Below are 15,907 nucleotides of genomic sequence, written 5' to 3'. Positions count from 1 at the left end.
ATCTGGCCCCCTCTAATAGTTGGGCATCTGTAAGTTTTTCATTTGATCAGAAACCCAGTACGCTACTGGCAAAACAGAGGTTGTTACCCTGGTTATTTAAATCAATTAAATGCTTTCTTAGAGTTCCAGACTTCACGATCTCTGAGTTACTCTGCAACATTGTAATGACATTATTAAAAAAATCTGTAGTGTTTAAATCTTCCCAGGACCTCCGTGGAGAAAAGGGGGTGATCTAGCCCTGGGCATCTAAGCGCAGCTGTACAAAATCTTCAGGTCCCATCTGATTATTATCATCTAGCAAATTTTGAATAGAGGTGTCAACAGCCACCATGGCCTCTGTGAATCCCATTACTCTGTCCAAATTAGCGAAACAAAAGTGTTGAAAATATTCATAAGCATTAAAGTCTCTTGGGGTCTTATCCAGTGGCTCACACATTCCAAATACACCTGAGGAGGTGTATTAGTAGTTGTAGAATTTGCACCTTCAGAAGCGGAGGTTGGGGGGAGTCTATGTCCATTTCCCTTTTTTGGTTGATGGGTCATTTTCTTAAAAGAGCTCTGGCTTTTTAAAGTTTCTTTGCCAAAAGCTTCCTCAATCTTTTAGATTTCTCCCACTTTTTTCCCTAACCCCTCTTTAAATTTTTAGGTTTCACGTTTAGTGACACCCGCCCTTCCCCCTTGACCATGCTTTCCACCTTCACAAACAGTGCACATGTTTCTGTTGTCTTCTGGTCTAAAACCACCCTTTTGTCTGGAGAATGTTGCTTTTGAAACACCTCAAGAATTAGCTTTGAAAACTTTTTATCTATGAAACGCTTAAGAGATGTGCAAACACTAAACAGCTCATTACAAACAACAACTGATGCAGCAAGACCTGTGGGTAGGTTATTATTTGTAGCAACGGTTCTGCGTTGATCAGAATCGGGGGACTGACCCCTTGCCCCTGCTCACGCCAACCCCTGGACACTGCTGCTACAGGGTTGTTTGTCTTTACCCTTTTTAAAGCTGATTCCTTCTGTGCTGTGAAGGCATTGGGTTGTTCAGAACTAGAGGCTTTGACCCCTTTGCATTGCTTACCAACGTCCCTAGAAGCTGCAGCTGCTTCAGAGGTAGATTTCTTGGCTCTGGGTGTGCAGGGCTGTTCAAAATCGGAGGGGTCTGATTACCTTGTTCCTACCCCTGGAAACTGCAGATGCTTCAGAGGGAAATTTCTTGGCCCCTTTAAGCGAGGGCTCCTTCAATATTTCTTCTTGTGTGGTAACACTTGATAAGTCTGCCAGTACACATAAACAAAATGTTTTTAACACATAATCCTGTATGTTCCTTTTACTAACAGCAACAAACATATCTCCCCATACATATATTTCAAAAGCTTTTACAGTACAGACCCGTTTACGTGCGGATGGCAGGAGTCAAGCCGTCACGACCGCGTGTTAACGGACTGCAGGGTAAGAGGGCCATGCTGAAATATCTTAAGATATCTATATATACATGTATAATTAGCTAGGATTACATACATATTCACAGCGTCCCCAATACTGCAGGCCTATCTGTTAATGGCTCTTTGCAAGAATATAAATTCAAATGGGTAATCTAATAAAAACATTATTATTACTACACACGGGTGAAAGTAACTCAGGACACTTACCGGGCCGGGGGCGGCTCTGGCCCCTGGAAGGGGTGGGGCCTTGGGCAGAAGGGGCAGGACTAGGGGTCAGCATCCCCCAGCCAGCCCTTCCAGGCTGCCTGTTCTGCGCCGCCCGGGGTTCCCGTGGCAATTTAAACGGCCTGGGGTTCCGAATGCCGCTGCTGTGGTCGCAGCATCCAGAGCCCCGGGCCCTTTTAAATCGCTGGCGCCGGGGCAGCTGCTCCCTTTTCTCCCCAGCCCGTCAGTGGCCGGGGGGGGCGGGGCGGGGCAGCAAAAGGGGCAGGGACCTTAAAGCGCTGCAGGTCCTTTGCCGTGGCAGCGCTTTAACGTTGCTGTGCCCCCACACCCCATCGGTGGCCCAGCACTGCTGCGGCAAAGGACCGTCGTTAAAGTGCTGCCGTGGCAGCGCTTTAACATTTCTGCCCTTCCCCGACGTCGGCAGTAAAGACGTACAACACGTTCCTGCTCCGCACTGCCTGTCGATTTCTATGTCAGTGAGTTAGTGAGCAAATCCGTAGTGCTACATAGCAAGTTCCTGTACTGTGTGCTAACGAGTCTCGCGTGTTAAATAGGTAGCATTGGGAGGCATGGCACTACCGTGCGTTAAGTGGATTCATGCGTAAACGGGTCTGTCCTGTACACATAACCCATCCTGTGATGCTGAAACACTTTTTGTAGGGATGGTGCTGAAAAACTGTGTTCAAATACGTTTTAAAAAAGCACTATTCCCGCTTACACCACACGGGTACAGTACAACTCCAAAATTCTCAACAACTGCCAGCAAAACTTTTTTCACAGTAAAACCTTTGGGGCAAAGGCAACTTCTTTTTTATTAACAGCAACAAACATTACATAGCCCCACAATACACATGTCAACGCATAACCCCTAGGAAAAAATTGTACGCTAATTCCAATAACCGTTTTATCACGCATATATTTAATAAAAAAAACTACTCATACCGTCTTTTGTAATCTCAGGAAAAACTATCTGTTCATTTTGACTTCCATCATATTCTAGATTTAAAAATAATAAAAGCCTTAAAACCATTTATTTTAAAAATAAACCATAATTGTATGTCATATTAAACATCTTACCAACATTTCTTAAAGCTTCTAGTGTGGAATCCGGTATTTCAAGGAAAAAGGTATTTTTCTATTTAAAAGAAAAAATTATTAACTTTTGACTAAACAAAGAACATACATAAAACCATGGTGACACACACAATAGTGATTTTTCTTACCCATGTTGTTGCTCCCCATGACGGTAAAAGTCTTGCGTCAGCAATATTTCTTTGACTGCAATATCCACTTTTCTCTCTCTATTTATAGGCCTAAACCTGTTGAAAAAAAGGGTTTGGGGTCCCCTAAAAAAATAAAATTTAAAAAGGCAATTCTTTGAAAAACCAGGGTGTCTGAGGGCCATTTTTTATAGGAAAAAAGAAATGGGCATATTACTACATAATTCTTCAAATTTTGATTGTAAAAAAGTTCTTATTTTCTTTATATTAAGGCTATTTAAACCATTAATTAAAAAATATGTATTCCACAGTATGCATCCGATGAAGTGAGCTGTAGCTCACGAAAGCTTATGCTCAAATAAATTGGTTAGTCTCTAAGGTGCCACAAGTACTCCTTTCCTTTTTGCGAATACAGACTAACACAGCTGTTACTCTGAAACCTTAAAAAAATGTTTGTTACTAAGGGCTTATAGTTTTATTAAAGCACCTATGTAAAAGTGCTATATGGTGGGGAAAATGCTTGGGGGGGTCTGTTTTTTTAGATAAGAATAAGGCAGTTAAAGGGGGGGTAGCAAGGGGAGAGGAGGGAGATGGCTCTTGTCTAAAAATCTTGGGACAATAGGATTGGTTTAGGAAAATGTATTCGAGGCAGAACAGCTTCTGATTGGTCTGACCCAGAGGCGGAGGTAACTAGCTTGAGGGGCTGTGAGCCTTGGGAGCTCTCTCTGCAAGGAAGACACAAGGGTAAGATTATTGCTTTTTTCCCTCTCTCTCCCTCCCTCCCTCTCCTCCTCTATACTTACCTCTCTCACTAACAGAAAAAAGGATTTCTCTCACTCACTCAACCACGTAATGTACTCACTTAAAAAAAGGATCTTTTTACCATGTGCTTACTGACCAAGCCCCACTTTATAAAAAATGTTAAAATTCCCTTTATTCTGCCATCTGCTTTTAACCTAATAACTTATCTTTATATTTTTCTTTTTTATTTAATATTTCAAAATAACTTTGAAAATGCTGTTTTCTAACCTACCTTTATATTTTCCTCTTGTTCAATATTTTAAAGCTTTTTAAAATGCTCCTCTCTCAACCTACCTTTATAGTTCTTCTTTTAATATTTAATTTATTTTAAAATAACTCCTGTTATTCTTTAAATTCCTTTTAAATTCTAACAAAAAGAATCTTTTTACCATATGCTTACTGATCTTTACAACAAGCTTATAAAAAATTTAAAATTCCCTTTTTTCTGTCATCTGCTTTCTTTCAATTTAATCCTTTTTTACCTTTATAATCTCCTCTTTTCTCTAAAGTTTTTATTAATTTTAACAAAAAATATCTTTTTACCATGTGCTTACTGATCTTTACAACAAACTCCACTCTTACACTAGCCTGTGTCACTAGACACAGAATGTTCCTCCATTCTTTAATTTTTCTGTTTTTTAAATTCTTTTTTACTCCTTTTATTATTTTTTAATTCCAACAAAAATCATCTTTTTACCTTTTTACTCATCTTTACATCCAACTCCACTTTTACACAAGCCTGTGCACTAAACACAGGCTTAATAAATGTTAAAATTCCCTTTATTCTACCATGTGCTCTCTTTTAACCTAATAACCTATCTTTATATTTTTACTTTTTATTTAATATTTCAAAATAACTCATTTTAAATGCTCATTTCTTAACCTACCTTTGTATTTTCCTTTTTTATTTCAAAATAACTTGTTTTTCTCTAGTCTTTTTTAATTATAAAAAAAGGATCTTTTTATCATAACCTTTAAAACTATTGCTGCTGTCTGCTGTTTAATAACCTTTCTTTCCTTTTTTCCTCTAAACCTAACCAAAACCTTTCTTTTTGTAAATCTTTCATAACCAGCCTCTAGTCTTTCATGCTTTTTCTCTAAACTTTTCAAAAAACAAGCACACAACATTTCCTCTGTCCAAAAATAATCGTAATTTTTTTCTTTCAAAATGGCCGATCGCTAAACCTAACCAAAAATCTTGCTTTTTTTAAAAAAAACTCCTTTCCTTTAAGCTCTCTCACAGTATCCAGCCAAACATACCAAAGCACAAGCATGCAACATTTCCCCCGGCCAAATAAAAAGATGAAATAAAAAAACCGCTTTCAAAATAGCTGATGGCATGAGACCTATACACGAACGGAAATGGAGATGGAGGGCGGGACATAAGCCCTAAATGGGGCATGGAAACCTGTCAAAAATATATGATGATTAATACTATCAAGGTTATACTACTGCTGTGAAACCAACTGGAAAGTGTCTGCTCTGCCTCTGTTGGTCTACACTGAAGATGACAACCTACTATTTCTATCAGTTCCTCTCTTAGTGCTATTTTCCAAATGGGAACTGAGATACAGGAAGTCTGTGTCAGTGAAGGGAATGGCACCCACATTGTCTGAATCCCAGGCTAGTTCCCTAACCACTGGACCATCCCCCTCACCTAAAACTCATTACTGAATTGGCTGGGAATCAAACCCAGGTCAGCTGCTTGGCAGATAGCTGTACTCATCACAGTACCACAAGCAGCCCAGTTCTTCCAGTAGTTCAAGAGGCAGTGGTCTATGCAGTGGGTCTAAAAGTTCCAACCCTGCTGATGATACTTTTTTTTCTGTTTTTGTCCCAATGATCTACCCACTAGTGGTACCTCTTTTCTGTTCCTTAGAGCATGAACAGCAAGACCTGAAGAGGAAGAGATTTATGCAAAGGGGCAGCAGGACTAGGAAGGAGAACAGGTCTCAATGTGTGCTGTGCTCAAACTGACTGAGGCACCTTAAGGTGCCTGCCATAGTGAGAGACTGGGGGAGGTAGAGATTCTAGCTGTAGAGAGGGAGGGGAAAAGAGGCAGACTATGTCACGGAGATACGTTACCGATGATAATAATATCTAGTTCTTATATAGTGCAGACCATCACTGGTCAGAATGAGAGTTGGAGGAGTCTCTTCATGCCACCACATCTCAATGGAATTCTGATGTGTTTTGGTATCATATTTACTCCTGGAACTGTGTTCTGGTTAGTTCAATTAAATACTCCAGTACTTACTTGACAGAACACTAGTAAGTGTAGAATAGGGAAGAATCCTCCAAGGACAGAGATGAACTGGATGACGTAATCTTTCTGTCTCTAACTGGCCCTGGGCCTAGTTGTTGATCACCTTTAAGAGATCCAGAGGCTATTTTTAACTACAGTGATATGTGTTTGTAATTAGAACCTCATCAATGCTTTCATACTTGTGGGCAAAACTTTTCAAACTGGAGTCTTTGGAAACTCCTACCTTTAAGAATCTGAATCAATATGTGCAGTGACAGCCACTGTATTTTACAATAATTGTATGACTCCAGTTGTGACCTGGCTAACCCACCTACATTCATTCTTTTGAAAATCAGTGGTAGAGAGTTGGTATATTCTTCCATGAATATGTAATTGTAGGTATATGGTATAATTCAGATTGTAAACCCCTTGGGGAAGGGGTCTTTTCATTTGTCTTAAAGAGCCATGCACACCAATATCACCGTAAAATATAAATTAATACAAATAGGAGATGAATAGGGGAATATGCCCTTGACTGCAAAATCTGAAATGAAGGCACTAAGAAAAAGTAGAGCTGTATTCAATAATAATAAATCATAATAATGCTTAACTAATATAGAGCTGTAGTCCCCAAAGACATAATCATTGTATTTTAATTACATAGCAAATCAAGGTTTGCTTAAGAGAATGAATCTGATTTTAAAAATATTTCAGCAGTTAAGATGTATTTATTTTTTAAATCCATTTAAGCATTTGAATGGTCTTTTACAATATGTGCTAACCACTTAGGCTAAACAATCTGTTCCACCTTGCATTTTGCTATGAAGCTGGAACTTCCTTTCCCAGACCTGAAGAAGATCTCTGTGTGACTCGAAAGCTTGTCTCTCTCACCAACGGAAGAATGTATCACCTCACCCACCTTGTCTATTTAAACATCTGTAAGAAGCAAAGCTAAAAAGGTTATGGGGAGGGTGGGAGGAAGGGACTGCTATGAGAATTAAGCCATCCTTTCTCCACTTTGAAGTTCAATTAAAACAAGTTGGTGGAGAAATCATCTAACATTTAAATAACTGAAGAATTTATCCTTAAGATAATTACAGACTTTAAAGGAGAGTTTGACAGGAAAGACAATGTCTTCTATGCCTTCTACTCACTGAACTTCCATTGAAGGGCTTGCTGGACTGGGTGCAATTAAGTTTAACTGAAGCCACTTTATGTAGCTTCCTTTTCCTCATGCATAAACATCTAGGCCCAGATCCACAAAGGGATGTAGGCGTTGCAGTGCTGCCTTTTAGGTGCCTAGAAAAATTACTGGAACAACAATGTGATCCACAAAGCTTGAGTTAGGTGCCCTGGTTCCCCATAAGTTGAATGGTAAGAGAGGTGCTTAAGAGCAGGATCCACAAAAGCCAACATGCTAAGCAAGAACCCACCTAAGCTAGTCAATAGCAGATGCCAATGAGAGAGGTGAGTCCTCAACCCTGCTCCTCTCACAGAGTTTGGTGCCTAAGTCTGGAATGCAGGGAGGCCCTTATCTCTGCTAACAATCCACAGCCAGACACCCCTCTTCTGGAGCCAGGTGGCTTAGGTGTCTGAGTTGTTTCTTGCAAGGTGTAGTTACGTGTTAACTAACTTCATGAAGCAGCAGCAACTGCCTCCCTTATACCTTTAGCCCAGTGGCAGAGTACTCACATGGGATGTAGGAGACCCCTGCTTCAAGTCTTCCCTCTGCCTGATGAGAAGAAGGGATCGGAACGGGGGTTTCTTACCTCTCAGGTAAGTGACCTAGCCATTGGACTACTAGATATTCTCACGTGGGTCTTTTTCCATTGCTCTTGTTAAAATTGTTCCACTTTAATTACATATTAATTGGGCCTGAGAAAATGAGAAGCATTCTATATGCCAGTAGCTAGGGAATTTACCTGAGAGGTAGAGTAGCCCTGTTCCAATCCCTTCTCATCAAGCAGAGGACAAACTTGAAACAGGAGGTCTCCCACATTTTGAATGAGTACCATAACCACTGGACTAAAGATTCTAAAGTAAGTCCTTGTCTTCCTTCTTTTCCCCTACCCTGATGTGTTTGTGTGAAGTTACGCAGCCTTTGAGCATGCTTTCCAGGTTGGACCCTACACCAAGATTGGGAGAGGAATGTTTACCCTCCCATGCTTTGTGGATTGACCTGGGGTTTAGGTGGGAGATAGCTGTCCAGGTGCCTGGAATGAGGCAGCAATGCACATGCCCAGAGGCAAAAACATAGGTGTCTAGGGAACTTCTACTGCAAAAACGTAGGCACCTACTGAGTTTAGGCACCTATAGGGTTAGGCAATAACTAAGTGGAGATTTTGTGGACCACTGTGTCACCTAAAACTGGGATTTTAGGCATCTAAATTCCTTCGTAGGATATTAATTTAGACCCTGGAATGTATCTATCTAAGGGCCTGGTGCTGGGAGGTGCTGAGTGTCTACTAAGAGGTGCTGAGCACCCTTAGCTCCCATTGAATTTCTGTACTCTTCCATAGAGTCTTCTCAGAGAAATAATATAGATAAGACCTGAATTCCTAATGTGTAAAATAAGCAAAAAAACGAAAAAAACAAACAAACCCTTAACCATAAAAAAGACTTCCAGGCCTTTCAGGCTTTTTCATATACTATAAAGAAGCAAAAACAGGTGCAAGCTCAGTTTTTTTCATTTGCAGTTCACCACAGGCTGATGCTGAACACCAGCAATTCTCATGGATATCATCTTTCAGGTTCAGTCTGAAAAGTAGGATGGAGGTGTTCAGCTACATTAGGAATTCAGGTCTTGTCTGTCTTGCTTTTCCTGGAAGATTCTATGGAAGACTAGAGAACTAGTGAGATTATGACATCACAAGTAGCAGTGTACTGAAACCTGAGCAAATGAAAGGGGAAAGAATAAGGGCAAAGCATTATCTTTCCGATGACTTAAAAATGCTTTTAGGAAGAGATTGTCCAGGCAGTCACCCAACAATACTGAAAGCCCAGGTTTCAACCTACTCTTCACCATCCAAGAAAACCGGGACATCCTAGATAAAGAAAATAATTTTGTCAGCTGGGGAAGGTGTTCTACACTGAGAATAAAAACATAAAATAAAAAATTAGAAACAACCATTAATATATTTTCACATTTAAAACATGCAGCTTTATTCATGAAGAATACCCTTTTAAGTGAATGGAACATTGAATCACACTGTGAATTATTTATGTATTAATATTTACATTGTGATCATTAGGGTTCATAGTTAACAACTGAAATAAATGGGGGAAATTCACAACTCTCATTGAGCTATTTGTTTTTTCAAGAAACCTGGTACTGATAACTCTGCATTGATTTGTATTCAGAAGATTATCATCATCACAATTGAAAGAAATGAAATCTCTGTAGAAAAGCAGGGATCCCAAAAATCTGCACGTACAACCTAAATCCTTAGGACACAGAAATTCCCACATGTGGATTTCCAGTGCCCTTGCTTTTACTTTGAGGATACCAGTAAATACTATCATTTATATGTAGATTTTATTTGACATTGATATGGTAGCAATACGCATGTGTATACATGTACACAAATATATAAAAGGATACAATATTATCGCTGAAATTTGGTCTCTGTTAAGGTTATTCAAACTGTTTTCTGTCAAGACCCAAAAATGCCAGAGCATTGCCAGCTTTGAGTTTATCCTGTAAAAGAATGTATATTTTTATAGAAAGAAAAGGAGTACTTGTGGCACCTTAGAGACTAACCAGTTTATTTGAGCATGAGCTTTCGTGAGCTACAGCTCACTTCATCGGATGCATAGCATATCGTGGAAACTGCAGAAGACATTATATACACACAGAGACCATGAAACAAAACTTCCTCCCACCCCACTCTCCTGCTGGTAACAGCTTATCTAAAGTGATCATCAAGTAGAGCCATTTCCAGCACAAATCCCAGCCCATCCCTCTTTGAAACCTCTCTTTATAATGCGCATGATAATCAAGGTGGGTCATTTCCAGCACTAATCCAGGTTTTCTCACCCCCCCCACACACCCCCCTCCAAAAACCACACACACAAACTCACTCTCCTGCTGAAAACCTGGATTAGTGCTGGAAATGACCCACCTTGATTATCATGCGCATTATAAAGAGAGGTTTCAAAGAGGGATGGGCTGGGATTTGTGCTGGAAATGGCTCTACTTGATGATCACTTTAGATAAGCTGTTACCAGCAGGAGAGTGGGGTGGGAGGAAGTTTTGTTTCATGGTCTCTGTGTGTATATAATGTCTTCTGCAGTTTCCACGATATGCTATGCATCCGATGAAGTGAGCTGTAGCTCACGAAAGCTCATGCTCAAATAAACTGGTTAGTCTCTAAGGTGCCACAAGTACTCCTTTTCTTTTTACGAATACAGACTAACACGGCTGTTACTCTGAAACCTATTTTTATAGAGAAACTTACAACTGTTGTGTATGTTAACACCTAAGGTCTGGAAACAGGTTTTTATTAATAATGTCTCAGGACATCTCTTTCTGTGGAATTACCTGCTGGAGGAGGCCTGGGATGCGGGAGCCATGAAGTGATCTTACGAGGATTCCCCCGTATCAGTCTATGGGGGTGGGCACAGAGAGTTTTCCCTAACTGTCCCACAAAATGAGATCTGCTTCCACTCTCGGGACCTGGTAGATTCCTACAGAGCTGAACAGATTCCAAGAGATCCACAAGGCTCTGTGTCTCCATATTGGCTCTGGGGTCCCCACCCTTGTCTCCTTGGCTGCACAATTCCACACTGCCATATTGTTCACTCTTCATTTCCTGATTCACTATGGAGTATATTGTAGAAGCTTGCTGCATAGCTCACAGCTTTCCTAAGCTATTTAGGCCCTAATTCAGCAGTCTATTCCTATTCAACAAAGCACTTAAGCACATACTTAAGTCATATCGAAGTCAAGCATGTGCATGTGCTTTCAGTGCTGTGGGGAACTGGTTCTTAAAGACTAAGAGGCTGATCCCATGCCCTCTGAAGTCAATGGAAAACTCTCATTGACTTCTTAGCACCTTAGATCAGGCCCTAAAAATGGAAGCTTAAAAACTGAAATAAAAAATGTAAAGAATTGTACCTTTAGTCCATTATCAAACTCTTCCATAGAATCAATCAGTTTTCCAGGTTCTAGTTCCCCCAGTGGAAAAGGGTAATCTGTTCCCAAAAGAACTTTGTCCTGCAAACAGAGAAACAAGTCGGGCATTTCATAATGAAATAAAAAAGCTGCATATCCTCTGTGGGGTTGTTAAAAACAGTATACAATGATGAGTATATGCCGCACAGATTTTCTGTAGTATCTATGTTTCAGTCATCTTAAGATTCTAAGTTTTGTTTTCTAAAAAAACCCCCAAACCATGAAAAGAACACTTCCCAAGGTTTCCTTTATTTTGTACAAACAATTTTGAATGAACTGATTTTTGTATAGAAGGGGGGAGATTGACTGAACCCGAGAATGATGATTTTAAGGGCTAGCTATGCTTGGGTGTATTTTCATCTTGATACATGGAAAGTTCAACATGTAAATCCTTGGCATATGGAAAGAACATATATCCCTTTGCAGGAATGTGTTGAACAATGAAACCCTTCCTAGTTTGGTTAACTGAAGTAATCTGATATTGCCTTGAAATGTATAAAACAAAGTATCCAATGCTCATCTTCTTTGGGTTCTGACCTGGGTTGACTGCGATATACTGGTTCATAATGGGGTCATGACCGGTTCTTGGTCATGTGGTCCCATAGTTAAGTTGCCTGTAAAGGCGAAAAGATGGGTTTATTTCCTTTATGGTATGTACAGAACATTTGAAAGGATAGCATAAAAAAAGCTTAGTTTTATTTCTGCTTGATTTTCCCATTAGAAATCCATATCTTGTGTACCTTGAAAGATTCTGTGGTAATGGGAAAACTAATGGAATTAGGACATTGTAAGAGACCAGAGACTAAAAGCTGTGCAATTGAGATGGGGAGAGAATTTTAACTAGGCTGTTTAAAACACCTTTTTGATCAGATGGTTTCCCCAGTTTGCTCTATATGTTGTCCACACAAACTCTACCAAGTGAAAACTTACTGCCTTCCTGACTCTCCCGCCGGCACAATTAAACCACCCCTAATAAGCGGTGGTAGCTATGTTGGCAGGAGAGTGTCTCCCGTCGACATAGCGCTGTCCATACTGTACCTGTGCTTTTGTCCATCGGGGGGTGGTTTTTTTCACACATTGACTGACAAAAAAGTTACCGACAAAAGTGCTAGTGTAGACATAGCCTTAGAGTGTCACGGTTCAATACAAGGTGTAACAGATTTTTTTAGCATAGGCAGTTAACACGTATCAGGGGACCATTCAATGTGAAGTGGCTGATTAACACCCCTCCAGTGATAGGGAGGAAAGGAGGTGGGAGGGAAGCAGCTGGGTGTGTGTGTGTTGTTAGTGGGTTACAGATTATTGTAATAAGATTGGTTTAGCAGTGACACTCTGAATTAGGTTCCCAGACCTGAAGAAGAGCTCTGGGTAGGCTCAAAAGCTTGTCTCTCTCACCAACAGAAGTTGGACCAATAAAAGATATTACCACACTGACCTTGTCTCTCTGTCCTGGGGTCAACACGGTTAAAACAACACTGCATATATTTTTAGAGTCAGAGTTTAGAGCCAGAAAGGACCACTAGATCATCTAGTCTGACCTCCTGTATATCACAGGCCATCAGCACCACCCAGCATCTGCATACTAAATCCAACAACCACAACTTTTGAATGCTTGGGGTTGACAGTACTAAAACAAAGTTATGAAGCATATTCTCAGGTGTTTTAGGATAGGATTTCTTTTGCTTATTTGCCAAATGCTGCTTATTTTTTCTGTCTCCAGTAGGTGTCACCCTGGGGTCTATACAAGAAGATATATGAAAGTGTAGAATCTGCAAATTGGTTGTATTTTGTATGTGTACATCTGCTTCACTACAAAAACCTTGGGGTCAGATTAGAATAGGAGAATATATACCATTTTTTTCTGCTAATACAATTTCTGAGAACAGTTTACATGAGAAACGTATTAGGGTCTGTGTATTTAAACACCTCAGGATGCTACTTGGTTTACAGTATGTTTTACTGATATTGGGACATTTTCTGCTCCAGAATACACACCTGGGAGAGAAACGTCGTTTCTTCTGTGTGCAGCATAAGATACTCTAGAATATTATTAGATGGATTTATTTGGAAAGGAGAATGAAATTCAATTTAGCATGTCAGATAAGATCAGCCAATCTAGGGAGATTCTTACATTTTTATTTAAGGTTCCTTATGTGAGCCAGAACAGAAGAAAGTCTGACATGCTGGTTTTTGTTCCTCTGTCACTAGAATCTCTGGTGTAAACTATCCCAATCTAGTTTTTGTTGTTAGTTTCCTCTGATTTAAAGTATTTTCCAGCTGATCACTGTACTGCCAATGAACTGATCTGATGAACTGCAGATAAATAAGGACCTCTGGGAATACTGTAGCTCTGCCACTGATTTGCTGAATGGCTTTGGGCAAATCAGCTTCTCTGTGCTTCGGTTTTATCGCCGTCTATAAAATGGTGACTGTAATGCCTATTCACAGCCACCACCCTCCCAGAAGTATAGTGAGGATTCATTAGTTAATGTTTATAAAGCACTTTGAAGATGTTATTTATTAATTATCTAAGAGTATGGCCTAAATCCTTTTTCCCACTGAGGATTTGTAGTTTGACATATGAATAGATCCACTTAATATTGCAGCTCTGCTTTAAATAAGACATAGATATCAGGTAGGGCTGTCAAACAATTAAAAAAATTAATCGTGATTAATTGTGAGATTAAAAAAAATTGCAATTAATCACAGTTTTAATTGCACAGTTAAACAATAATAGAATACCATTTATTTAAATATTTTTGGATGTTTTCTACATTTTCAAGTATATTGAGTTCCGTTACAACACAGAATACAGAGTGTACAGTGCTTATCTTTTATTATATTTGATTACAAATATTTGCACTGTAAAAAAGATAAAACAAAAGAAATAGCATTTTTCAGCTCACCTCATACAAGTACTGTAGTGCGATCTCTATCGTGAAAGTGCAACTTACAAATGTGGGATCTTTTTTTTGATACATAACTGCACTCAAAAACAAAACAATATAAAACTTTAGAGCCTACAAGTCAATTGAGCCCATCTTCTATTTCAGCCAATCGCTAAGACAAACAAGTTTGTTTACATTTACAGGAGATAATGTTGCTCGCTTCTTATTTACAATGTCACCTGAAAGTGAGAATAGGCATTCATATTGTACTGTTGTAGTGGAAGTTGCAAGGCATTTATGTGCCAGATATGCTAAACATTTGTACGCCCCTTCATGCTTTGGCCATTATTCCAGAGGACATACTTCCATGCTGATTACAAGTTCTGACTGATAACGATCCAAAGCAGTGCGGACTGATGCATGTTCATTTTCATCATCTGAGTCAGATGCCACCAACAGAAGGTTGATTTTCATTTTTGGTGGTTTGGGTTCAGTAATTTCTGCATTGGAGTGTTGCTCTTTTCAGACTTCTGACAGCATGTTCCACACCTTGTTCCTCTGATTTTGGAAGGCACTTCAGATTCTTAAACGTTAGGTCGAGTGTTGCAGCTATCTTTAGAAATCTCACATTGATACCTTCTTTGCGTTTTGTCAGATCTGCAGCAAAACTGTTCTTAAATTGAACAACTAGGTCATCATCCAAGACTGCCATAACATGAAATATACGACAGAATGCGGGTAAAACCACAGAGCAGGAGACATACAATTCTCCTCCAAGGAGTTCAGTCACAAATTTAATTAACACGTTATTTTTTTAACAAGCGTCATCAGTTTGGAAGCGTGTCCTCTGGAATGGTGGCCAAAACAAACATGAAGGGGCGTATGAATGTTTAGCATATCTGGCAACGCCAGCTATAAAAGTGCCATGCGAACACCTGTTCTCACCGGGCAGCATTATTTCCCGTAAATGTAAACAACCTTGTTTGTCTTAGCGATTGGCTGAAGAAGAAATAAGACTGAGTAGATTTGTAGGCTTTAAAGTTTTACATTGTTTTGGTTTTGAGTGCAGTTACGGAACAAAAAAGATCTACATTTGTAAGTTGCACTTTCACGATAGAGATCGCACTATAGTACTTTATGAGGTGAATTGAAAAATACTATTTCTTTTGTTTATATTTTTTACTGTGAAAATATTTGTAATATAAAGTGAGCACTGTACACTTTGTATTCTGTATTGTAATTGAAATCAATATATTTGAAAATGTAGAAAACTTCCAAAAATATTTATAATAAACATTCTATTATTTATAATAAGTATTCAATTATTGTTTAACAGTGCAATTAAAACTACAATTAATCATGATTAATTTTTTTAATTCAGTTAATTTGTTTTGAGTAAATCACTTGAGTTAACTGTGGCTAATTGACAGCCCTAATTGCTGGTGATTAACCTAAGTGGACATTTTTACTCAAAAGAACTGTAACTGTAACATAATTTGTTTCACAGTAATAGAAGGCCTGAAACTTAAAGTACCAGAATCTGAAAGAGCATCAGGCTCTTCTTTTTCAGTTAGTGACTTTATGTGAGAAAGGAGCCAGCAAACAGAGCTGTAAACAGGGAAGTTTGAGTGGGCATTCTGTTGGAGGAGAAGATATTTGACTTAGGTGAGAAGGCAATGACAGATACAGAGGCAGCAGTGGTAGTGACCCAAATAGTGGAAGACACAATGAAGATGACTGGATGTAGAAGCTGTGACATGTACATGATCCTGGATGGGGTACCCGAAAAGAGTTTTGTCTGCATGAAGTGCTGCCTGATAGAGCTGATGGAAGAAAAGATCCGAGGATTGGAGATGCAGGTGGAAACTCTGGTTGAGTTTAGAAGGGGATTCGAGTGGTTGATGGAGCAAAGAC

General features: G+C 39.4%; 1 protein-coding gene across 2 annotated transcripts in view; it reads right to left on the bottom strand.

The window, feature by feature from the left end:
• Window positions 1-7,492: 7,492 nt before the first annotated feature.
• ACMSD (aminocarboxymuconate semialdehyde decarboxylase) overlaps window positions 7,493-15,907 on the bottom strand; it is a 54,866-nt gene continuing 46,451 nt past the window's right edge. For both annotated transcript variants that reach the window (XM_007060878.4, XM_043524950.1), the window contains 2 exons: window positions 11,049-11,147; window positions 7,493-9,629 (listed from right to left, as the gene is read on the bottom strand). In XM_007060878.4, coding sequence (XP_007060940.1) covers window positions 9,567-9,629; window positions 11,049-11,147 — 162 coding nt within the window. In that variant the 3' untranslated portion in view covers window positions 7,493-9,566. The remainder of the gene's footprint in view (window positions 9,630-11,048; window positions 11,148-15,907) is intronic.

This window comes from Chelonia mydas, chromosome 11 (assembly GCF_015237465.2).
Source record: "Chelonia mydas isolate rCheMyd1 chromosome 11, rCheMyd1.pri.v2, whole genome shotgun sequence".
Taxonomy (NCBI): domain Eukaryota; kingdom Metazoa; phylum Chordata; order Testudines; family Cheloniidae; genus Chelonia; species Chelonia mydas.
This window is presented reverse-complemented; position numbering and strand designations above follow the sequence as displayed.